This window comes from Mandrillus leucophaeus, unplaced genomic scaffold, assembly GCF_000951045.1.
Source record: "Mandrillus leucophaeus isolate KB7577 unplaced genomic scaffold, Mleu.le_1.0 Scaffold60, whole genome shotgun sequence".
In the NCBI taxonomy this organism is placed as follows: Eukaryota; Metazoa; Chordata; class Mammalia; order Primates; family Cercopithecidae; genus Mandrillus; species Mandrillus leucophaeus.
Window position 1 is genome coordinate 1,233,716 of NW_012106475.1, and position 25,532 is coordinate 1,259,247.

Below are 25,532 nucleotides of genomic sequence, written 5' to 3' on the forward strand. Positions count from 1 at the left end.
AAATAAATAAATAAATAAATAAATAAATAAATAAATTCTTAAAGACTGCTATTTGCCAAAGAATATAAATAATATATCTGTAAAATTATGCTAAAAGAAAAAGTGACAGAAATTAACTAATGCGCTTAACACCTGGCATATAAAATATGCTGTAATAAATCAGCTGTGAAATTCCACAAGTTAAAAATGTTGGTGTTTTTTTTAGCTTTTTATCAATCTAATCATAGCCTATGTTAAGCAAAATACAGCAAAGAAAATGTTAAATGAAAGACGATTCCTTAAAGCATAAAGCTCTACGGCCCTCTCTGGACTTTTTTTCAGGAAATATTTCGATAGTCCTTTGTTCCACAAATGAGCTAAAATATAGTGATGATGGTAGAGCTCTTCATCCAAGAAAGACGACAGTCTGAACAAGAGAAACCTATTCCCTAGGGTTAAAGTGACTGGAGTTTGTAAAAAGTACTGACAACCTCCAGAGAATAATCCTGATGACTGAACTTGAAATAAAACCTCTTGCCCTACTTTGGAAACAAGTTTGCCTCTCCTGGTTTCTGGACAATAAAGAAAAAGTGTCCTCTGAGACTACCTTATGAAACTCAAATTTCATCTTCAGAAACTCCAGCTAATCAATAATTCCCTATTCTGTAGTTCCAAGAATGATTCTACAGTTTCAAATAAACTATTCTATAAACAAAATCTTTTTAATTGTCATAAAGCAAATGAACACTAAGTCCTACAAATGAATCTGCTAAAAAGCGTCTAAGTAAACAAGCAGAGTACAAAACACAGCAACTGCTTTTTTTTCCGGAGACATTGTCTAGAGTCACTCATTGTCTAGAGACATGGTCCAGTGTATGACATACAATCATCAGCTTTCCTACAATACAGCCTTCAACAGAAATAGGGCGACCCAAGGCCCTGGCAATAGAACTGTCTACCCACCAAGAAGGTTGAGAAAGACACAAAATCGGCATGTGGCATGTGCCCAGCCAGACTTCGAAGCGCTCGTGCTCTGAGATTTAAAGTTCTTATAAGGTTGTCTACAAGGAAAAAAAAATGTCAGCAGGGCCTATCGTGGTCCGATGTGTGCTAAATGAGTCCATGACAGGATCAAGGGTGCCTTCCTTATCAAGAAGCAGAAAATCATTGTGAAACTGTTGAAAGTACACAGTCAAAAAGCTAAATTTGGCCGGGTGCAGTGGCTCACGCCTGTAATCCCAGCACTTTGGGAGGCCGAGGAGATCAAGACCATCCTGGCCAACATGGAGAAACCCTCTCTCTACTAAAATACAAAAAATTAGCCGGGCACGGTGGCACACGCCTGTAGTCCCAGCTACTCGGGAGGCTGAGCCAGTGGAATCTCTTGAACCCAGGAGGCAGAGATTGCAGTGAGCCGAGACCGAACCACTGCACTCTGGCCTGGTAACAGAATAAGACTCTGTTTCAAAAACCTAAACTAAACTAAAATAAAATAAAATAAATAAAATAAAATAAAAATTTAAATTTAAAAAAAGCTAAATTTAAAAATGAAACTTTTTGGAGTAAACAATTAATTTCAAAAAAACATAAAGCTACAAATTTACATAGCCCAGCTATGTCCTTTCTAAAGATAAGGAAAAGCCAAGTCTTCAATATGTGCCTATAATTCAGGGATAATATATGAAGCTCAGAATTTATTAGGGGAGATAAGGCTCATTGTGTGTGAAACAAGGAGCAACAAGCAACAGCATACAATGAAATGCCAACGTGCTGAGTGGCTAAGTACTCAATACACACACCATAGGAATGTGGGAAATGGTAAGGATGTTACAGAGGGATTGGTGAGTCCAACAAGGTTTTACGGGAACAGACTTCCCAAAACAGATGTTATATTTGGAGAAATGAAAGGAGAAAGCAAGGCTGAGGAAACTGCCTGAATACCAGGTTTATGGCAGGGAGTCCCAGAAAAGGGAGAGGAAGGGTGGGCCTATCTTATGACGTCTAAACCTAGGCAGGTTTTCATTTGGAGAGTAATATCATCATCCCACTGGAATTTTTGTCCAACTAACCTGCCAACTGTGTATAAGACTGAAGGGGGCAAATATAGAACTATAAAAAACCATCACAGACACAATTACAGAAATCTAAATTCACAATGATCATTGGTCTAGATCTGTGCTATCCAATACAGCAGCCACTAGCCACATGTTGCATTTGGCAGCTGAAATATTAGTAGTCTGAACTGAGATGTGTTTTTGTTTTTTTTTTTTAAGGAGGTGGGTGTCGTTCTGTCACCCAGGCTGCAGTTCAGTGGCACAATCATTGCTCACCATAACCTCAAACTCCTGTGTTCAAGAGATTCTCCTGCCTCAGCCTCCCAAGCAGCTAGGACTACAGGCATGGGCTATCATGCCCAGAGGGATATGCTTTAAGTGTAAAATGCACACCAGATTTCAAAGATGTTATATGAAAAAAAAGACTAAACTATTTCAGTAATTTTTATATTGATTACAATGTGAAATCATGTTTTGGATATATTGTGTTAACATATTTTTAAAATATTTTTCATCTGTTTCTTTTTTTCTTTTTTAATGTGGCTACCTAGAAAATGTTAAATTACATACATACAAGGTTCATATTATAGTCATCCCTCAGTATCCATGGGGGATTGGTTCCAGGACCTCCCATGGACACCAAACTCCGTGGATGCTCAAGTTCCTGATATAAAATAGTGTAGTATTTGCATATAACCTATGCACATTCTACCGCATACTTTAAATAAACTCTAGATTACTTAAAATACCTAATACAATGTAAATGCTATGTAAAGAGTTACGCTGTACTGCCATGACAAGAAAAAATATCTGTACATGTTCAATACAGATGTAATTTCTTTTCCTCAAGTATTTTTCCATCTGAGGTTGGTTGTATCCATGGATGCTAAACCCACAGATAGAGGGCTATTTCTACTCAACAGCACTGCTCTACATAGTTATCTCAACTTTTCTGATTCTCCCATCTCCATTTTTTAAAACATTTTTAACATGTACCCACAAATATGAAATGTGATATACATGTACCACTGTACATGATATATATATATACATGAGATATACACATGTACCACTGTGTGTGTGTGTATATCTACATACCACTGTACATGATATATATACAGTAGTACATGTATATATATCATGTACTAATATATTTTACATACATATAAAATGCACATAAATACTAGTAGGATGAGAAGAACAAACAGAAGTTTCAATATTTTTCTTTCCACAATCCAATGGACTAATCCACACACTACCACACTGGAGGTTTAAGATATTATCAAAGAGACTAAACAAAAAAAGGCAAATGCAAATGAAAGTTTCACTAAAACTTAATGACTGGTTGACCATGGAAGTAAAGGGAGAGGATGGACATAATGCTATTTGCTACTCAGTATCTACTGGCTCTTTATTTTTTTTGAAGGGGAGGGGCACTTAGCAAATCTTCCAGATCCTGCCATCCACTGCTTCTCAATTTTCCCTTGGAAATCCACTTCCTCTCCCATGATGCTACTTAGGAGGGAATGACCCCCAGCTCCAGAGGTAGGCCCAGGCTCGCTCAACTAATTAGCAAATCCTATTTCTCTTGCTTTAATCATTGATTCAGAAATGACAACATAACCCAAAGTCAATGAGACACAGGAATACATTTCTTGAGCTTCCAGAAAGAGAAACTCTCTTCTAGCAGTGGTTCTTAAGCTGAGGCTCACACACTCCAAGGGTTTATATACAGAATTCAGGGTGTCTTTAAACTCAGATGAGAAAAACAAATTACATCTTTAACCTCCAACTGAAATTTAGCATTTCCTTTTACTGTGAATTCAGCCAACACACCACAATAGTATCATATTAGCAATATCTGTTCATTTTGTCACCAGTAGAAATCACAGATATTTATTTTCCTATCACATGATCTTTGGTTGCAGATACCTCCAAATAGTGATAATACTCATCACCACTTGGAAATTATTAGACCCCACTAAATATATACATATTTTATATATATGTATATACAAATATACATATATTTATATATATATTTATATATATACACACATATATTTATATATATATTTTTTTTGACGGTCACCCAGGCTGGAGTGCAATGGCACGACCTCGGCTCACTGCAACCTCCATCTCCAGGGTTCAAGCAATTCTCTGCCTCAGCCTCCCAAGTAGCTGGGATTACAGGCGCTCACCACCATGCTCAGCTAATTTTTGTATTTTTAGTAGATGAGGTTTCACCACCTTGGCCACGCTGGTCTCCTGACCTCATGATCCACCTGCCTCGGCCTCCTAAAGTGCTGGGATTACAGGCGTGAGCCACCACGCCTGGCCTTCACTGAATCTTTTTATAAAGAAACAGTGTGAACATGGTGGCTCATGCCTATAATCCTGGCATTTTGGGAGGCCAAGGCAGGAGGATGGCTTGAGCCCAAGAACTTGAGACCAGCCTGGGCAACATGGCGAGACCTCATCTCTACAAAAAAACTTAAAAGTTAGCTGGGTGTTGTGATGTGCACCTGTGGTCCCAGCTACTTAGAAGGCTGAGAAGATTACTTGAGCCTACAAAGTTGAGGCTGCAGTGAGCCGTGTTAGCACCACTGTACTCCAGCTTAGGCAACAGATCAAGAACCTGTCTCAAAAAAAAGAAACAGATATTACCAACAATTTTTTAAAATACTTTTATAACTATATTTTAAGGTAACTAGTTTTCTTTGTACAGTAGTCCTATATATTTTCCTCTGGACTTGACAGCATGAGGATGTAGCGCTTGAGCTGCAACAAACGTGAACACAAAGGGACAAAACCACGGAAGCTGAGCTCATTAAATAAAGGAAGAGAAAGATGAAGTCTGATCACATAAGTATAACCGAAGCAAGCTTCACCTTTGGAATTTTTAATATTGTGAGCCAGTGAGTTTGAGTTGGTTTTCTGTTATATCAGCATTAAAAAATCTAAATGATACAGTTTTCAATAGTTTCTACCTCCGAAAACTAGAACAATACCCAGGCCTTTGGACTGAAAAAGAAAACTTAGAAAAGGCTTAACTTTGTCACAATGAGGGAATTGGGGAAAATGAGTTCAGTTCCTCACAAACTGAATGTACTTCAGACTCAACACTCCAATCAAGCTCTCACATGCACTTCCTGTTTTATATATAGGCAATGCTAAGGTTTCACATATGACCTAAGTATGGGCAAGCAGACATACCGCATAAGATAGAGAACAGAAAGTACAGTCCTACCCAAGGAAGTTAAAGTTCTGATGGCAGCTTTCTGATTTAACAACATGGTTCTCAGTGGTGTGGTGGCAGTAGCCCCCTTGGCAGGCAAGCTCTGCAGTGTCATTCAGGGGTTTGTTTCTAGAAGTTCAGACTAATCTGTTCATGCAGCCCACTCAAAGTTTACAATCTCTTTCTCTCAATAAATCCTGTTTGCTACAACTACTTAAAGCAAATGCTCTTGCTACATGATCCTGAATAAGTCAAAGTAAAAAGGGATATACAAAAGAAGCATCTTCTTAGTAGTCAAAAACCCAACAAGAGTTAACAGTTTATGAATAAAAATGTAGGCATGACTTGGATAGAGTTATAACTGAGAAGTTATAATTACCCAAAAGGTAAGGGCTGGATTATAAGAAGGAATAAAGGTTCAAGAACAGAGCGTTAGATAGTCTGGATCTGGAAGAGAAAGAATCGTCAGAAAAGCTGAGAAATTAGAGATAAGCAAAGAACTAAGAGAAGAGAGAACTCAAAACACGAAGTCTTCTATACAACTAAGTACCAAAGATGACAAACAGGATAAAGATTTAACAGAAAGATCTGTGAAAAACATTACTTCCTTCCTCAAAAACTATCACTGGGTACAAAATAATACTCAAACTCCTTCCAAAGCCTGGACCCAACCACCTTGCCTGCTACTGTTCCTTTATGCAAAAGCTTCTAGTCAGTCTTTAAAAAAATAAAAATAAAAAATTCTTCTCTGGATCCTTAAATAAAGGCCTGTCCTTGTTCAGTCAGGCTGCTATAAAATACCTTACGTTGTGTAACTTTTATACAACAGAAATTTACTGCTGACAGTTCTGGAGACTGAGAAGTCCAAGATGAGTGCACTGGCAGATTCAGTGTCTGGTGAGGCCCTGTTACTCAGAGATGGCACCTTACAGGATGGAAGGGACAAAGAGCTCCTCAAGCCTCTTTTACAAGGGCATTAATCCCACTCATGACTTAATCACCTCCTAAAGGCCCCAGCTCTTAACACTATCACACTGGAGATTAAGTTTCAACATTTAAATTTTGGAGGGACACCAACACTCAGACCTTAGCAAGACCTACTCCTAAGAAACTTTCCTCCTCTGAATTCAAGTAACATTTACTTACCTCTCTTCAGATACCTAATTAAAACCCAAACTAAGCCCATGGTACATGCCAGTTACTCAGAAGGCTGAGGATCGCTTGAGTCCAAAAGTTCAAGGCTGCAGTACACTATAATCAGGCCTCTGAACAGCCACTGCACTCCAGACTGGGCAATATCTAGTCTCTTTTTAAAAAAAAAAAAAAAAAAAAGCAGCCAGGCATGGTGGCACACACCTGTAGACCCAACTACTCAAGAGACTGAGGAAGGAGGATGGCTTGAGCTCAGGAGCTCAATGTTACAGTAAGCTACGACTGCACCACTGTATTTCAGCCTGGACAACAAAGCAAGACTGTCTCAAAAAAACAAAACAAAACAAAAAATTGAATCACAGAGAGAGCAAGGGCTATATTCTTCATTTCTTTATACTCTGAACACCAATCACAATGCTACCCTAATGTACTTCTAACAAAGCAGATCATTTGAACAAGTAGTTTCAGAAGAAAGTAGTAGAAATAAGACTGCAGGAGATTAAACAGCTAATGAAATTAACCTACAAGGTGCCGGAAGGAACTTTTTGTGGTGATGGAATGTTCTATATTTTGACAGGGATATATGGGTTACACAGATGTATGAACTTGTTCAAACTAACAGAATGGTATAAGATTTGTACATTTTACTATATACAAGTTTTGCCTAAAAACAAGTAAACAAATTTAATAATAGACATCAGGAAATGTCTAGGTGTAAAGTACAATTTGAAATACAACAAAAACAAAAGGATTGATGAATGGATAGACCGATAGATAGGCAATAAAGCAAATATAGCAAAATATGACTAACGATATAGGGATGGTGAGTATTTAGGTATGCAATGTACAAACAATTCTTTCCACTTTTCTGTAATGAATGAAATGTTTCACTATAAAATCCTCCAGAAAGAAAGCAAACACTGGAAATGAAGGCTGTGAGAGGCCTGCGTATTTCCCAAGTTCATCAATTAAAGAAAAGGATTGACTTTAAAGGAAAAGAAGGTAAATGCGAAAGGAGAACAGGTATTCGGGTTGTCCCTCTTTTCTCTGCTTCTAATTTTAGATTGCCTATACAGACTAGTTCTGGCCTTGAGCACTTGTTCTTGCCTCTAAGGAAGCCCGAACTCACTAAGTTCCATTCATTCTAGCACAATCTCAATCTGTGGTATCTAGATCCTTTGTCTTGGGCTATAATAAGCTATTTCCTATTCTTTTTAACTGAGTTTCTAATACCTCCTTAAATTGACCTTTAACTAACACCTCTGGCCAATCTAGCATAACATAAATAGTTTATCCTTTTTTTTTTTTTTTTTTCCTGAGACAGAGTCTCGCTCAGTCACCCAGGCTGGAATGCAGTGGCGCGATCTTGGCTCACTGCAAGCTCCAACTCCCGGGTTCACACCATTCTCCTGCCTCAGCCTCCCAAGTAGCTAGGACTACAGGCACCCGCCACCACGCCTGACTAATTTTTTGTATTTTTTTTTTTTCAGTAGAGATGGGGTTTCACCATGTTAGCCAGGATGCTCTCGATCTCCTGACCTCGTGATCCGCCCGCCTCGGCCTCCCAAAGTGCTGGGATTACAGGTGTCAGCCACCGCGCCCAGCCAATAGTTTATCCTCTTGACCCAACTCTAGCCTCTCACACCCAAGACCCACCAGGGCAATGTTAATTTGTTTTAAGGGTCCTTGCAGCAAGGACATTTCATCCCCGTGTCACAGATTCTGAGTATGCGGCACAGAAATCCTCAAAAAAATGTTTGCTGGATGAATGAAATCCATACCTAAAAATGCAATAACCACACTTACATAGCACTTAGTTTCATATTTACAACTATACTATACGGAGGGTAGGAAATGTACATGTTAGGTTTCTGAAGCTGAATATTTTTAAAGGGACTAATGAGAGCCTCTTCTGTGGAGCATTAACTAGAAGATGGAGGTTGGAATGAAAGGTTGATAAGTTCTTTTAACCAACACTAAGAAACAACTACACTGTATTAATGCTCTCCTGGAAAATACAGTATGTCATCAGCTTCAAAATACCATAAGCATTAACTAAAGGGAAGAAGATAAATTATGCAAAGATAAGAACTGACAGGAATTCAATTTCCAGATGACCTAAATGCATTTCAAGTTAATCTGCTCTTTTTTGCTTTTGTTGCTTCCAAAGGACTGCAGATTATGCACTTGCTGAATTTTGCCTTTGTCACACATGACCTAACAAGGAAGGCATTCATCATACCATAGTAGCTTCCCTCAAGTATCTGGTTCTAAACAGCTGCAAATTTTGGAAGATAAAACTAAATGATGTCTCTAAAGATAAGTATGTTCTCTCCCAAACAAATACTAAAACAAGATTAAAATTTACTAGAATATAAAAACTGTCAAATTAAGCTGAACATAAATTAAGTTTAAAAAATAAAGTAAAAATTTTGTAAGAATTTAAATCCTAAATGTTAATAAAATAATTGATCCAATAAACATATCCTGAGGAATTTCTACAATACAGCACTGTCATTCTTGACACTTGCTTTTATCCATCAGAAAGATGCCACATAACAAATGACTGTTTAATTTAGTGCCTTCAAATTACATAAGTGAATGACTTAAAATAATAAACCAATCTCAAAATTAGTTTCCATAAAACCATCTATATGAAGTGAAAGCTGCTTCCCAGACCCAAAACTGGAAAGCATGGGTGAAAAATATCCTGCCAAAAATAGAAACAGACTGTAAAAATGTTTCACACGAGTTATGGCTTGTTAGATAACTGCACAACAACACTCACTAGCTGACTTTTTAAATATCTGTCATTGTTCCTCCGTCACATCAGTATGCCCTACGACATGTATTCTTCACCTATTAACTCATTTTCCATGAGGAAAAAGTAAAACTTCGCAATTGCTAAGCAAAACAGAGGGGAAAAAAGCACTGCCAAAGAGCAGGTGTCTCCTTATCAGCTGTAGATCTTTCTGGTTTAGTCTGACTTTCATCCTTTCCCATTAATACTAGTACACCTGGCCGGGAACAGTGGCTCACACCTGTAATCCCAGCACTTTGGGAGGCTGAGGTGTGCAGGTCACGAGGTCAGGAGTTCACAACCAGCCTGGCCAACACAGTAAAACTAAATACAAAAATTAGCTGGAAATGGTGGCACGCGCCTATAGTCCCAGCTACTCGGGAGGCTGAGCCAGGAGAATCGCCTGAACCCGGGAGGCAGAGGTTGCAGTGAGCCGAGATCGCGCCACTGCACTCCAGCCTGGGCGACAGAGCGAGACTCCGTTTCAAACAAACAAACAAACAAACAAACGAGTACACCTAACTTACAGAGAGCCATGTAGCCGGCCCCAGAATGGCTACCACTTAGGAAAAACACATGCAAGTGTCCATTTTGGACCCCCTTCAGCTGCATTACATAGTATCTTGCCAAGATTCTTTCATCTTCAAGAAAAGGTTGACTAACTCTCAATATCAGCAGTTTCATATTAATTCAGGTGCCTCTCAAGTCTCTGGTTATCCAAAGGCTCAAATTTGTATCTTTTATACAAAATTTTGTATACAAAGTTTGTATATACAAAAAATAATTTGTACACAGAATTGTATCTTTAGAGACTTCACTCAACACTGTCAGCATAAAATTCCTAATTTCTTAAAAGAAGGAAGAAAAAAACAGAACAACTTTCAGTAGTGCACACAATGCTGTCAAATTCCCAAGGTTGTGGTGAGGATCAAAATAAGATGTACAGAAAAGCCTTGTTTTGTGAACTTCCAGTCAAATCCAATAGTACCTAACAGGGGTAAATTTTTGCTTTTATTTCCTGCCTGAAAATGGGCATAACTTCCACCTGCATGTTGATGTAAAACCCAGAGAGACAGTATGTTATCAATCACCTTTAAAAGACAAATGGGGAGCAGGAAGTACTGAGAGAGAGAGAGAGAGAGAAAAAAAAAAAAAAAAAACCCTACCATTACAAGTCAAGGTCAGTGAGGAAGGACTAAGGACTTCTACTCAAGCTTCCTGCTAAAGACACCAATTGTACCTATGCTTCAATTTTAAGCCATCTACCTTTTGAACTAGATGCCATTTACATTATTCTACAAAGAGGAGGAAATGAAAAGTACTGATATGCTGGAATACCTGAAGAGGGTCAGTTACTACGACAAGTGACTAGCTTCTCTTCCAGTTTAGATCTCTTTTGAAAGCTTTGGAAGAAAAATAGCATGCATTGACAAATCATTTTTTTTTTAATTCTGTAATTTCATATTTAAAAGCACTAAAGACAAAATGTTAGTTAACTATCCAGACAAGCGGTCCTGGAATATGTTATTATATTAAGTTACAGCCGGGTCTTAGTAAGAAAGCAAGAAAAAGGTTTGTTGCTGACTTCTAAACCATGGTAGCACGGGGTGGTAGCATGGTAGCACAGGGTAGGATAGGGACAACCTGGATAAATTAATTCCTCAGGTAATTATTATTTAAGACAAATGTTGGATTAATTCAAACTCCTCCCTCCCTTTACAACAGAAAAAAAAGAAAAAATCATGTAAGATCCACTCTCCCTCCTCCTAGCCATTTTCTAACAAAAAATGCTAACAAGCAGATAGATGTCCAGTTAAAAAAAAAACAAAAGTAAAGCAAACTGATTTATCAGCACTAGAAGTGGTTCTCTTTTTTTCAGTAATTCTGATCTCAAACCATCAAACTATGAATTTAGCTTCCTAAAAGGCTTTTTACATTACACCCTCCAAAAAACCTCCTACCTTGACTTAAATTTTTCTAAATCAAATGTCTTATACTAAGCTGTACTCGCAACGCTTGCTGGACAAGAAGTTAAAGAAATTGACAACTATTACATTAAAATTGCAAAATGCTGATATCGAACAACTTTCGATTCAAATTCACTGCGATTCCAGGCGTTCGTGGAACACAACTTCCTTTTTCTCCCCTGCGGGTCCCCCCGGCCCTTCCGCGAGCCCAGGTCCCCGCCCGGGCCTGCGGTGACATCCCAGGACCCATCTACTGACGTCACAGACACGCGGACCCACAGCTCTATGACTTCATCGCGGACTGGGGACGAACTGCAGTCGGCTTGCGCCAGCCCAGAGGCTGGGGAGGCGTCCGAGTTTCCGTCCCGCCTCGTCGCCGAGGAAGGTTAAGGACAAGCGCCAGCTCACCTGCGCTGGGGCAGGGAAGGGCAGAGTGGCCGAGCGCGACAGGGGCGAGGCGACCCAAGTCCAAAGGCTGACTTCCTCACCGCCCGGGGTCCCGTAGGTGGGAATGCCGGTCCGGTGCCCGCTCACGGCCTATCTGTGATCTCCTCGGCTTCAGCCGGGACCCGGGACCCCGCTCCCTACCCGCCCGACCCTCCGTGGCCCGCGGGGGCGCTCAGCGCCCGGGCCGTGCGCGCGGGGAAGGCCGCCCCGGAGGAGGCTCAGGCAGCCGGGTCCCTGCCCCGGACCCGCGGGCGGCGCCCCCGCCCCCGCCCCTACCCGCCCGGCGCCCCGGGAGCGCAGGCAGGCGGCGGGAGGGGGCGGGGAGCAGCCACGGTGGCCGCCGCCGGACCCCAGCCGCGCGGCCCTTGCGCCACGCCCCACCCCGGCCCGGACTCACCTGCGCTCCTGCCCCGGCCACGGCCTGGACCGGGGCTGCACCAGCCCGATGCAGTGGCGGCGGCGGCAGCGGTGGCGGGAGGCCTGGCTCGCTCCCCACCGCTGAGGCGGACCGAGCACCCAGCACGGCGCGGCGGCGCCCAACGCTCGCCCCGAAACCCATTTGTTTGGCTAAAACGGAGTGACGTCACGCGCCGGCCCAATCGACGGTTGGCCGGGGGAGGGGCCACGGAACCAGGGTGTCACGGCGCCCCCTGCCGGCCACTGGGGGCGGGAAGGGGGAAAGTGAAAAGGGAGACCTGGATGACGCGTCTGCGGCCCCCAAGTGGTAGAAAATAAAAGTTTGAGCACTACTGTGGGGAATCAAACCCCCCAGGCCAGCCAGAAGCGTAGTGATACCAGGGTTCAGTCAGCAGACATGTCAAGTTTATGAATATTCGTGGGTAGACCTGAAGCTGTAAATGGTCTCAGATACTATTAGATAACCTAGTAGACCTGGATCCCCATCTTGGTTCTGCTGCTAGCTTGGAAGGCTGGGGTTCAAGTTTCAATTTGTGAAATGACGAAATTGGAAGGGTCCCTTCTGACTCTCTTTCCCATGCAAATCATAGCAGGGATACCTGTCAGAAAGTAGATAAACGTTGAGGTTGACACCAAACTGTTAAAGTCTGTAGAAGCTTAAGGACTGGTTAATGATGGACATAAGTTTTTGGTTTTTTTTTTTTTTTTGAGACGGAGTCTCGCTCTGTCACCCAGGCTGGAGCGCAGTGGCCGGACCTCAGCTTACTGCAAGCTCCGCCTCCCGGGTTTAGCCATTCTCCTGTCTCAGCCTCCCGAGTAGCTGGGACTACAGGCGCCCGCCACTTCGCCTGGCTAGTTTTTTTTTTTTTGTATTTTTTAGTAGAGACGGGGTTTCACCGTGTTAGCCAGGATGGTCTCGATCTCCTGACCTCGTGATCCGCCCGTCTCGGCCTCCCAAAGTGCTGGGATTACAGGCTTGAGCCACCGCGCCCGGCCAATGATGGACATAAATTTTTAATACTTTACATTCAAATCAGAGGGTCAGTGAGGAACTTTTGATCCCCAACCTTTAAACTTATTATTGTTTTCATTGTGAAAGTAATATTAACCACATTGAAAAACATGAGGACAATGTATTTTCTTTTAGACCTTTTGCCCCATCACATATATTTTACTACGCTGTGTAATAGTAGTTGTATGCGATATTGCACCCTCTTTTCACTTTTATAAGCATTTCTCATATTTCTACATAAGCTTCATAACCAGTTTAACAGCTGCATAAAAATACATTAAGTGGACATAAAATTTACTGCATTAATTCTCTAGTTTTGGACATAAATTGTTTCCTTCACTTTTTGCCATTATAAAGAAATCATAGAACATCTTCATGAATGTAGATTTTTAAGGACACCCAAAAGTGAAATTACTAGGTGAAAAGGACTATCAACACTTTCACAGTTACTAATACAAACTGCCAAATTATTTTTTTAAAGTTGTACCAAGTTACACTTAAACCAACAACTTTGATTTTAGCCAGTCCTTAACAAAAGTGCTTTTGTCCAATTATAAAACTACTCTTGTAAAATATATGTGTAAAATCTTAAATATTAAAACATAAAAGCAAAATAAATATAAATATTTCCCATAATCTCACCACCAAGAAATAACCACTTAATATCTCCATCTAGACCTTTATCTATACACATATTTTTAATAAAAATTGGAGAGGGGAAGGCCAGGTGGCTCACATCTCAAAAAGAAAAAAAAAATTAAGGAGGGGTGTTATATGGTATACCTTGACATCAAACTGTATGTCTGATTTAATATATGATCAATATTAGCTCAATATATCATTATCATTTGAAGGTTCCTTATGTCATAGCTCAAAATTGTAAAACTTCAATCTATCCTTTCAGATTCATCTTAAACACTGTCCTTCTTAAAACCTCTTGATTCCGTCTGGGCATGGTGGCTCACGCCTGTAATCCCAGCACTTTAGGAGGCCGAGGCAGGCAGATCACTTGAGGTGAGGAGATCAAGACCAGCCTTGCCAACATGGTGAAACCCTATCTCTACTAAAAATACAAAAGTTAGTCCAGCGTGGTAGTGCACGCCTGTAGTCCCAGCTACTTGGGAGGCTGAGGCAGAATTGCTTGAACCTGGGAGGCGGAGGTTGCAGTGAGCTGAGACCACACCACTGCACTCCCACCTGGGTGACAAGGGTGAGACTCCATCTAAAAAACAAACAAACGAACTTGATTCCTGTTGATCAGAGGAATCAAAAAGTTGATTCCTCTAATTTTTTCTCTTCCTTTATGGCCCTTATATTACTCCACACACATCTTCCATATGTGTACTTAATAGCCCCTGCTAGATTCTAAATTGCTAGGGGAAAGATTATATCCTAGTATTCACTAAGGAGTATTGCACTTAACGTTGCTTAAATGTTTAATGAATAATTACAACCATATTAGTGATGTACACTTTTCTCATGACAGTAGATGAGTATGATGTCTGTTTTATAATGGTATTGGCCAGGCCCAGGGGGTTGAGGCTACAGTTAGCGGAGATCACACCACTGCACTCCAGCCTGGGCAACAGAAGGAGACCCTGTCTCAAAATATATATATATAATGCACATATATATGCATATATATATATATGTCTTTACTGCAGTGTGTTAGTATCCAACATTACATTTATGATGTTATTGCATTTATGATATATCATCCGGACATTGTTCTAAGTACTTTGCATACTTTGTTTCATTTAATCAGAAAAACACCTCTGTGAGGTAAGGACTATTGTTATTTCAGAAGAGGAGAGTGGGGCTTAAAGCATTAAGCTGTTTGGCCCAGGGTATAGAGTCAAACTTAGCAAAGATTCCAGAGCCCTGACCATGTCACTATATTGTTATTAGGAGTTTCAAATGGGTCAAAGACATTGAAACTACAAAGCATAATGCAGATATCATTGAACTGAAATGACAGTGGTTTCCATATGAATAGCACATCTTTGTCAAAAGTTCCATCAGAGTTCATGTGTTCTAGAGCAGTGCTTCTCAAACAATTTGTAGTTAGATTAGTTTTGTTGTCATTTTGCTTTGTTTCTAAGTATTTAGTACACTGTGAACTGATTGTTTTGTAAAATGTCATAAAACTGAAAACCACTATAAAAATGAAATTAATTTTAAAAAACATAATGAAAGCCCAAACTATTAATTTTTTTTTTTTATCTTTTTCTTGAGATGGGATCTCACTATGTTGCCCAGGGTGGTCTCAAACTCATGGCCTCAAGCAATCCTCCTTTGTCAACCTCCCAAGTAGCTAGGATTACAGGAGTGGGCCACCATGCCTAGTCTATGAATTATTGATTATTAAAGTCCACAGACATAAAATTATTCCATCAAATTGCTAGTAAAGTTTCTAAAATCTTAATCTCAATTTCGCTTCTTGTCTCAGATTGGCCAGTGGACCACACTTTGAATAGCCCCAGTCTAGGAGAAAGAACTAGGAGAGAGTGTACCCATGTTAGGCAAGACCTTCCCTTGATTCTGTTTCTCCATTTGTATAATAGCAGTGATCCCCTAGAAGCAAAGTCAGAAGAGCCAGTATAGTTTATCAACCCACAGGCCCTGGGGTAGGTCCTCAGGAAGGTGTTCCCCAGGTGAGCATGGGGTGGCACACTGAGGCCATGGGACTGGTAAGAGCCAAAAGAAGAACAAGTCTGAGGTGGCACAGCAGCAGAAAAGTTCTAAATGTATATAGTATATAAATTAGGTTATTCCATTAGTAATTAAAACTTAGTTGTCTCAAGCCAGCAAACATCATATTAAATTAAAACAGTGCAAGGGGCTTGTCTTGTATAGACTTGGTTTCATTTCTGTTCTCTGCTCAGAAAAAAACAAAAAACAAAAACTAGGAACTTACTGTTTATTCCTCAATGAGCTTACTCCAGCCTCCAAAGAAAAGCACCCATTGCTATGGTTTGAACGTGTCCCCCAAAGTTTATGTGTTAGAAACTTAATCCTCAATGCAACAGTGTTAAGAGGCGGGGCCTTTAAGAAGCAATTAGGTCATGAGGGCTCCGGCCTCATGAATGGATTAATGCTATTATCAAGGGAGTGGATTACTTATCAAGAGAGAGAGTTACTATAAAAGCAAGCTTGGTCGTCTCTATCTCTTGCTCTGTCAGGTGTTCTCTTGCTCTTCCACCTTATACCGTGGGATGACGTAGCAAGAAGCCCCTCAGGAGATATGAACCCCTTGACGTTGGACTTCCCAGCCTCCGGAACTGTAAGAAATAGATCTCTGTTCTTTATACATGACCCAGTCTCAAGTGTTCTGTTATAGTAGCACAAAACCGACTAGGACACCCACCATTTCATCTTCTCCCTCTCACCCCCAGCCCCTCCTTATCAAACTTACTTCCCCCACTGCTGGAGAAAGGAAACCAAGAGGCAGTCTCCATTAGACTTTGCATCTAGACCCATCTTTGCTGCAGAACCTAGGCCACTGGGCGTGATAATGCCTTTCCCTACCTACTTGATGGTGTTATTATAAAGACCTAATAAGAAAAGAGAAGCAAAAGTGCTTTTAAAAGTTTCAACTTTGCAAAGGTAAAGCCTGCACTTAAAAATATGCCTGGAATGTGGCTGTTGGAGCATGCTTCAAGCCCTGAGCTTATGCCCAGGTTTATGCATGTGTGAAGCTCATTGGTGGTGATGGGGGGATGGGCAGGAGCTACTCAGCCATGAGAATATAAATATTATCCACAATGAATAGAACAACTCAGGAAAAATTAGAAGACCAAGGCAGCAGACTGTCTAACAGATATGGGTATATCTTATAATTAAGATGTGGATGGTGACATAAAGTTGAATAAGTATTAAAACTAGGAAATCATAGTTATAATCCTTCTTTTTGGATCTTGTGCCCCTGTGAAAATCTGATAAGAGCTAAAAACCAAGAGTCTCTTTGGAGACTTTTGGCAGAAGTAAAAAAGCACACCCTGATATACACACACAGTTTCGAAGATAATTTTAATTGTCTCAAAAAGTCCCTTAGATCAACTTGCCTTATAGCGATCTGCACTCCCATGGGGAGTGTAAGAGACATGTAGAGCAAGGACAGCCCTTCTAGTAAAATGGATGGGAAACAAATCAAGGTCCCAGATCCCCCTATCCCCACGGTATTGCCCTGAGAACATTCAGAAGATGGTTTCTACACTATCAATACAGTGAGCCACACAATTTCCATAGGTACCTTTTTTTTTTTTTGAGACAGGATTTTGCTCTGTCGCTAAGGCTAGCAGTGGCACTAGCTTGGCTCACTGTAGCCTTGACCTCCCAGGTTCAAGTGATCCTCCCACCTCATCCTTATAAGTAGCTTGGACCACAGATGCCTGTCACTGTGCCTGGCTAATTTTTTGTTTTTGTTGAGATGGGGTCTCCCTGTGTTGCCCAGGCTGGTCTCAAACTCCCAGGCTTACATGATCCTCCCAACTCAGTCTCCCAACATGCCAGGATTACAGGTGTGAGTCACTGTGCCCACATCTCACTTCTGATAGCATATAAAAGGAGAAATTCCGGCCGGACGCAGTGGCTCACGCCTGTAATCACAGCACTTTGGGAGGCCGAGGCAGGCAGACCACGAAGTCAGGAGATCGAGACTATCCTGGCTAACATGGTGAAACCCTGTCTCTGCCAAAAACACAAAAAATGAGCCATGGGTGGTTGTGGGTGCCTGTAGTCCCAGCTACTTGGGAGGCTGAGGCAGGAGAATGGCGTGAACCCGGGAGGTGGAGCTTTCAGTGAACCGAGATTGCACCAGTGCATTCTAGCCTGGGCAACAGAGTGAGACTCCATCTCAAAGAAAAAAAAAAAAAAAGGACAAATTCCAGCCAGGCTCTGTGGCTCACAACTGTAATCTTAGCAAATTGGAAGGCTGAGGCAGGCGAATCACAAGGTCAAGAGATCAAGACCATCCTGGCCAACATGGTGAGACCCCCCACCTCTACTAAAAATACAAAAAAAAAAAATTAGCTAGATGTGATGGCACACACCTGTAGTCCCAGCTGCTCGGGAGGCTGAGGCAGGAGAATAGCTTGAACCCGGGAGTCGGAGGTTGCAGTGAGCCAAGATCACGCCACTACATACCAGCCTGGCAACAGAGCGAGAGTCTGTCTCAAAAGAAAAAAAAAAGGAGAAAGTCCTTCTCTTGCTAAAGTTATAAGCAAGGCTTAGACTGAAATCTTCACATTCTTTTCATCAAAATTAACACTTGGGCAGATTAGATAACAGGCCACAATGGTCTCCAAGTTCCACCTTAATGTTTGAATTTTTACTAGAATTCTAGGTACAAGAAACAATCTGCATTCCTGATGTCCCTACATTTAAAATCTATATATATATTTTTTTTATATATATATATATATATATATTTATTTTAGATGGAGTCTCGCTCTTGTCGCCCAGGCTGGAGTACAGTGTCACAATCTCAGCTCGCTGCAACCTCTGCCTTCCAGGTTCAAGTGATTCTCGTGCCTCAACCTTCCGAGTAGCTGGGATTATAAGGATACACCACCACGCCCAGCAAATTTTTGTGTTTTTAGTAGAGATAGTGTTTCACCATGTTGACCAGGCTGGTCTCAAACTCCTGACCTCAGCTGATTCGCCGCCATCGGCCTCCCAAAGTTCTGGAATTACAGGCGTGAGCCACCATGCCTGGCCAAGCCTATATTATTTTTTTAAAAAACAACCACATCATAAGGTGTTTGTCTTACTTGTCATAAAAGAAAAACTTTAGACAAGTTAAATTTAACAGAGTATAACTGACCAAAGAAACATTCACAAGTCAAGGAGCCTCCTGAGTCAGAGTAGGCTCAGAGAGACTCCAGCACAGCCACGTGGTGGAATAAGATTTATGGACAGAAAATGGAAAGTGACATACAGGAAACGGAAGTGAGGTACAGAAACAGCCAGATTGGATACAGCTCAGCATTTGCCTTATTTGAACACAGTTTGAAATAGTTGGCCACCTACTGGCCAAAACCCAGGAGGCTGGTACCAGCCAGGGGGTTTAGTACTGAGAGGTAGGTTAGTCTGTTTGCACATTCAGTTAGGTTTCAGTTTACTACATATGGATAAATTTTTAGGCTGAACTTAAAATACGTAAGGAGGCAGCTTTAGACTAAACTTGATTTAAAACTTGTTTTCCTTTTTTCTTCGTTCTTTTCTTCCCCCATGCGTGATTGCTCGCACATAGTCATTTCAGTAGAGGGTGGTCACTAATAATTGATTAACTTCATATCCTAACCCTCAGGGGCTGCCCACGAGATTAATGAACTTGTTTTTCTTTAAAAGAAAAATTGTTCCCGGGTCATTCAGACCTCCTTGATGGCATTCAGAAGTTTGATCGGCCTAAGGATCTCACCTTCCACATAGCTACCTTTCTCATAAAAACACTCAGTTATGCACGAAGGCAGGTTAGATTTGACAGTTTGCCTCTCCTACCCTCACACTTTGGCCAAATTGAATAAGCTTTCTCTGCTCCTAAGGCTGACGTATCTGTGTTCGGCTGACTGCACACCAGGTACTTGAATCTGGCTTTTGGGATTCTACAACGGTAGAATAATTTATGTTTAAATGCTGGAACGATTTTCTGCAAGGACAACAGTGATCTATATTTAGAATCATTTAACCCTTGCAGTTATGAAAGATGGAAGAAGTTTTTGAAAGGGAGAGGGAAGAAAATGAGGGAACCTTGCTCCTTAGGAAAGTGGGATGTTCCCCAGGCAGGGTTCTCTCCACAGCCAATGGAGTCAGATTAAAAGACATGATCCAGGCCAGGCACGGTGGCTCACTCTTGTAATCCCAGCACTTTGGGAGGTTAAGGCGGGTGGATCACTTGAGGTCAGTAGTTCGAGATCAGCCTGGCCAACATGGTGAAACCCCCCCCATCTCTACTAAAAATACAAAAATTAGCTGGGCATGGTGGTGGGTGCCTGTAATCCCAGCTACTCGGGAGGCTCTGAGGCAGGAGAATCGCTTGAACCCGGGACGCGGAGGTTGCAGTGAGCCAAGATCACGCCATTGCGCTCCAGCCTAGGTGACAGAGCAAGACCCTGTCTCAAAAAATAAATAAATAAATAAAAATTTTAAAAAAGACATGATCCAGATAAAGCCATAGACCCTGGAGCTTGAACCTGGAGGTTTGGACCTTTTAAAGAACCAGGAGATGGAAGAGCTGTGCATAGGAGACTAGAAGCCAAAAGAGTAACATTGCCTTAAGAAATAGAAGGCAAAAAAAAATCGCAAAAGGAGAACGCAGGTTTGCATATCCCACTAATTATTATAGCACAGAAGGAATTAAACCCAGCTGCATTCCAACTACAAAAATATAACAGGCAAAGGGAAGTAGCTCATCACACATATACACACACACACACACACACACACACATAATCTTCAAGCCCTTTGATTCTTCTCCCCGCCCTTAGAATAAAATCAGAACCCTTTACTGTGGCCCAGCATAATCAGACATGTTCCTTTTATCAACTCTCTTTATTCTCCCAACTTGTCTCAGCTAAAATGTCATCCCCTCGGAAAGCCTTCCCTGACCATCCTGTGTAGTATTTCAGCCTTGTTTTCCTTTACAGTGCCTCCTACCTGGCACATAATAGGCACCCAATGAATATCTGTTGAATTAATAAAAATATTTATACTTTCTTTTCCTAAAATATTTAATCCAGGCCACAAATGTTACAGTGGATGACTAATAAAAGTAACATGAGTAGAGAGACTTGTACATTAAAAATAGGACCTGAATAAAGGCAAAATCTAAGTCATTGCTGCAAATATGTGACCAAAAGTAGAAACCTCTGAACCCTACAGAACCTAGCCAACCAGCCAGTCATGATTTTGATGCTTCAACACAAATTATCTGTGATTTAATTACCAAGATCACCCATTGATTACCGGATATTTGCATTAGCCAGTTGGCATTTAGATAACAACTAGTATTCATTAGGTAATGCCAAATAACTTAATGTTAAAATATTTTATATTTTTAATAAGCCCCTGGTCTGTTTGTTGAAAATAGCAAGAAAGAAAATGGTGGGGGTGTGGGAGTCACTGCCCTCTGGCTGCCGACTGAACAGCAATTTCCCCTTTTCTTGCTTGTTAACAGAATCCTGATCTGCTACCCTATCTGTGCTTCTGGGGAGGTGGGCCCAGAACCATTGTGTGAATAATGATCGACCTCAGCTAATGGTTCTCATGGAGTGATTGATTTTGCCTCCCAGAGGACATCAGCAATGTCTGGAGACATTTCCAGTTGTCACTACTTGAGAGGAAGCACGATCTGCATCTAGAAGGGAGAGACCAGGGCTGCTACTGCTCAATATCCTATAATGCACAGAACAGCTTCTACGACGAGTTATCCCACCAAAAATGTCAGCAGTGCCAAGGTTGAGAGAACCTGCTCTAGGGTAATCAGTGTGGTCCTAATCTCCCTGTCAGTGACTGATTCAACTCACATAATAGTCTTACGGGAGTGTGAGGTAATTCTAGCCAATAAAATGCAATGGGAAGTTGGCTGAGATACTTCTGAAAAAAATCCTCTCTCATTCCTAAAAAGAGACATTCATTTTCTGTTGAAATGCATTACTTTCTTAAATAAAATCATATTTACCCACAATGAGAAAAAGAGAAACATGCAATAAACCGTCTGTTATCTGCTGCTAGATGCCATTGTGTCTGCAATGCGGTGTCTAGAACTATGGCTGTCATGCTGGAACCATGAGAGGAGTTAGCTGGAGAAACAGGAGGATGGCAAAGAGGAAGGATGGAAGTTACCTGAGGCTGAGGACATCAGTGCACCTCTGCTTTAACCAATCCTTGAGACTTCCTGTTATATGAGATAATAAATTCCATTGCTATTTAAGTCATGTACAGGGCTTTAAAAAATATTATAGCTGAAAACATCCTCATATACATTTTATATTTTTATTTGATATGTGGGAGAGAAAATAAAATGTGGGAGGAAAGACACTAACCTCCTTTGGAGACAAGCTCTACAGTTGTGCAGCGATAAAATAATTTTGCTTTGCTGTGCTTCCAGAATGATCTTAAACTAATGATACCAGAAGTTGATAAAATCAGTGGGGGAAACAGTCTATCTATTAATACATAAGTCTGTGTTATTTAAGTAAATGAGTAGGCACTCATGTGACATTTTGAAATCTTCAAGAAAATGACATTTTCCAGTCATTGAAATTTAATTTGAGGGAGCCTGCAGCATTAGCATGAGACCAGCCAGCCTGTCCTTATTCTTCTAGCACACCTAATTCACAGGCACCTGCTACAGCAAAGGAGGAGCTGCCTGGTTAAAATAACCTAGTTACATCAGCCTGCTAAAAATGGTCCTGGGGATAGATTTTGCTCAGCATTGAGTTCTTTGAACAACAACAAAAAAAAAACCCAGCAACTTATTCTGCAGTTTTAGGGTTTGCTGACATTTTCTTACCAGGCATAACTATGCTTTTATTGCCAAGTCTTACTTTGAAATACCAAAGACAACTTTTCAAAAAGCACAGGGCTTGGATATCAACATTTCCTTACCCAAAAAAAAGCATTTGTTTTGTTAATTAGTATTGAACCTGAATAGGGGTGCCATTAGATACTTTCCTTGGAAAAGTTTATGGCGAGTTGGCATTTTTTTTTTTCTTTTTTTGTCTGTCACCCAGGTTGGAGTGCAGCGGCATGATCTTGGCTCACTGCAACCTCTGCTGCCCAGGTTCAAGCGATTCTCCTGCCTCAGCCTCCCAAGTAGCTAGGATTACAGGTGCCTGCCACCACGCCTGGTTAATTTTTGTAGTTTTAATAAAGATGGGGTTTCACCATCTTGGCCAGGCTGGTCTTGAACTCCTGACCTCATGATCCACCCGCCTCTGCCTCACAAAAGTGCTGGGATTACAGGCGTGAGCCACTGTGCCCAGTCAATTTGGCTTTTTAAAAAATGTACCATTATATAGGCTCGATCATGCCACTGTATTACAGTTCACTGTCACTGACAGAGAATCCCACTGACCTTTCACAGCAACTCATGCCTTGGCCCTTCTTAAGACTGCTGAGCTATATGTATTTTTGTGTGCCTTCAGCAAGACTCACTCTGAACAGTAATGCCTACATGTATCACTAAAGTCAGTTGAGCCTTTTTGTCCTTTCTCTTGATGTCCCTCCCCTCAACAAAGCCAAAGTGTACCTTCAAAGTAGCATAAAGACGACCTTATAAAATTACTGAAGTTGTGAGCATCTCATTGCTCCTCCTGGTTCAGATCTATTCTGGTTTGCTTATCTTGGAGCTGACATTTTCACACCCAGATTTTATGCTCCTTAATGCCCCATTGCTCCTGTGGTTTCTGCCATCTGTTACTTTTACTATTGCTGCACTTTTCTAGCTTTCTGTATTTCTTTCTCTCTCCTGCCTCTGTCCCTACCATATCTCCTATATATTTTTACTTTCTTTCCAATAGGCTTGACATCTATAGTCATCACTAGCCAAGAAGACTCCTGTTGATCTGCACATGATATCCCTCTGGTCTCTGCGTGTCAAGTGTAGATCTGAATCCTCTCCCTTTCTCAACTCTTTCCTCCATTCCTTGCTACTCAGGGGCTGCTTCTGCATGGATGCATGCATTTTCTTTTTTACATTTTTCAGTACTGGCAAAACTCTAGAGTTCTGTACTCTGAAAAATGCTAATATGTGTGGTAATGGCTGAGCACCGGCGCTTATGCCTGTAATCCCAGCACTTTGGGAGGTCTAGCAGGAAGGACTGCTTGAGCCCAGGAGTTCAAGACCAGCCTGGGCAACATAAGGAGATCCCGTCTCTACAAAAAATAGAAAAAGTTAGCTGGGCATGGTGGTGTGTGCCTATAGACCCAGATACTTGGGAGGCTGAGGTTGGAGGATTGCTTGTACCCAGGAGTTCGGAGCTGCAGTGAGCTACAATTGTGCCACTGCACTCAAGCTTGGGTGACAGATTGAGACCCTGTTTCTAAAAAAAACAGTGTGGTCACTAGCTCCATTTTTAAGTTCATTAAATCCTTCTTAAAAAATACCCTAAATATGTTTTCACATCTGCGTGATTCTGTGTGTTGGCACATCGAAATCTGTTTGTTGTTGTTGTTGTTTTTGTTTTTGTTTTTGAGACAGAGTCTCACTCTGTTGCCCAGGCTGGAGTCCAGTGGCATAATCTCGGCTCACCACAGCCTCCAACCCCCGGGTTCAAGGGATTCTCCTGCCTCAGCCTCCTGAGCAGCTGGGACTACAGGCATGCACCACCATGCCTGGCTAATTTTTGTATTTTTAGTAGAGATGGGCTTTCACTATGTTGACCAGGCTGGTCTCAAACCCCTTGACCTTGTGATCTGCCTGCCTCGGCCCCCCAAAGTATTGGGATTACAGGCATGAGCCACTGCGGCCAGCCGGCACATCTAATTCTTAATTTCCTGCTTTAAGGAGGAAATTGTGTTCTGATAAATAAAAGCCCTATTGGAACATCACAGAAAAAAAAAAGAAACATGGAGTTTTTCAAGCTCCAAAATTATCGGCTGAGCCATCCTTCTTTCAAGAGCCCATACAAAGTATAAAATGAGTAAAGCTGGTATTCATCGCCTCTTTTAATTCCACCCTTGTGCTTCTCCTGGATGGCTGTCAAGCCGCCCAGAGAAGACACAAGCACTGTGACCCACATCAACATTTTCCTATCCACTTACTGCAATGTCATTCCCCGTGACTTCTTCCCTACCTCTCTAAACAAATTAGTTATTCCCAAGATCTATGATCGTGTGGTATACTTTGTTTCCATGTTTGCTATTTCATTTAAAACACTTTAATGTAATTTATGCATAGAGCTACCCCTTTCCCTCCGTGAGCTCTTTAAGGGCATACGCTACTGATTTATTGAATCAGTGAGTGGATGAATAATCAATGAGAACAATTTCATTTACTACATCACACTATTCAGAGATAAAAATACTTCTTCATTAAGTGCAGTGATATTTAAATTGCCACATTTGTCGATTTTACATAAATGGAACAAAATTAAAGAGTATGACCCTCCCTAAAGGCCATAGCTTTGGGATCCTTTCCTGAATCGTTAACTAGTCTTCATTACCTGAATGTGCTGGAGTGAATCTTACTCACCTTTCCAAAGGCTGACATTTTTCTTGGTGCCTTTTCGAGGGTAAGATGACTTACATGTTCTTTTCAGGGAGTTTGATTTCAAATGTTGGCAGATTGAACCTTATTATCATGGATGAGACTAAAATTTGCACATTGTTATCAAAGATAAATTATATGAATCTGAGTCCAGGTACAGTGGCTCATGCCTGTAATCCCAATGCTTTAGAAGGCCAAGGCAGGAAGATCACTGTAGGCCAGGAGTTTGAGACCAGTCTGGACAACATAGCAAGA

At 41.3% G+C, this 25,532-nt stretch overlaps 1 protein-coding gene across 3 annotated transcripts in view; it reads right to left on the reverse strand.

Annotated features, from left to right (window-relative positions):
* Positions 1 to 12,269, reverse strand: part of FBXO34 (F-box protein 34) — an 82,167-nt gene extending 69,898 nt beyond the window's left edge. The window contains exon 1 of one of the 3 annotated variants that reach the window (XM_011999675.1): positions 12,035 to 12,269. Coding sequence is in view for 1 of the 3 variants with exons in the window: in XM_011999674.1 (XP_011855064.1) it covers positions 11,278 to 11,279 (2 nt within the window). In the remaining 2 variants the exon portion in view is untranslated. Of the gene's footprint in view, positions 1 to 11,277; positions 11,424 to 12,034 lie in introns of those variants that run through there. The other 2 variants (XM_011999676.1, XM_011999674.1) reach the window with 2 other exon arrangements.
* Between the last annotated feature and the right edge of the window lie 13,263 nt (positions 12,270 to 25,532).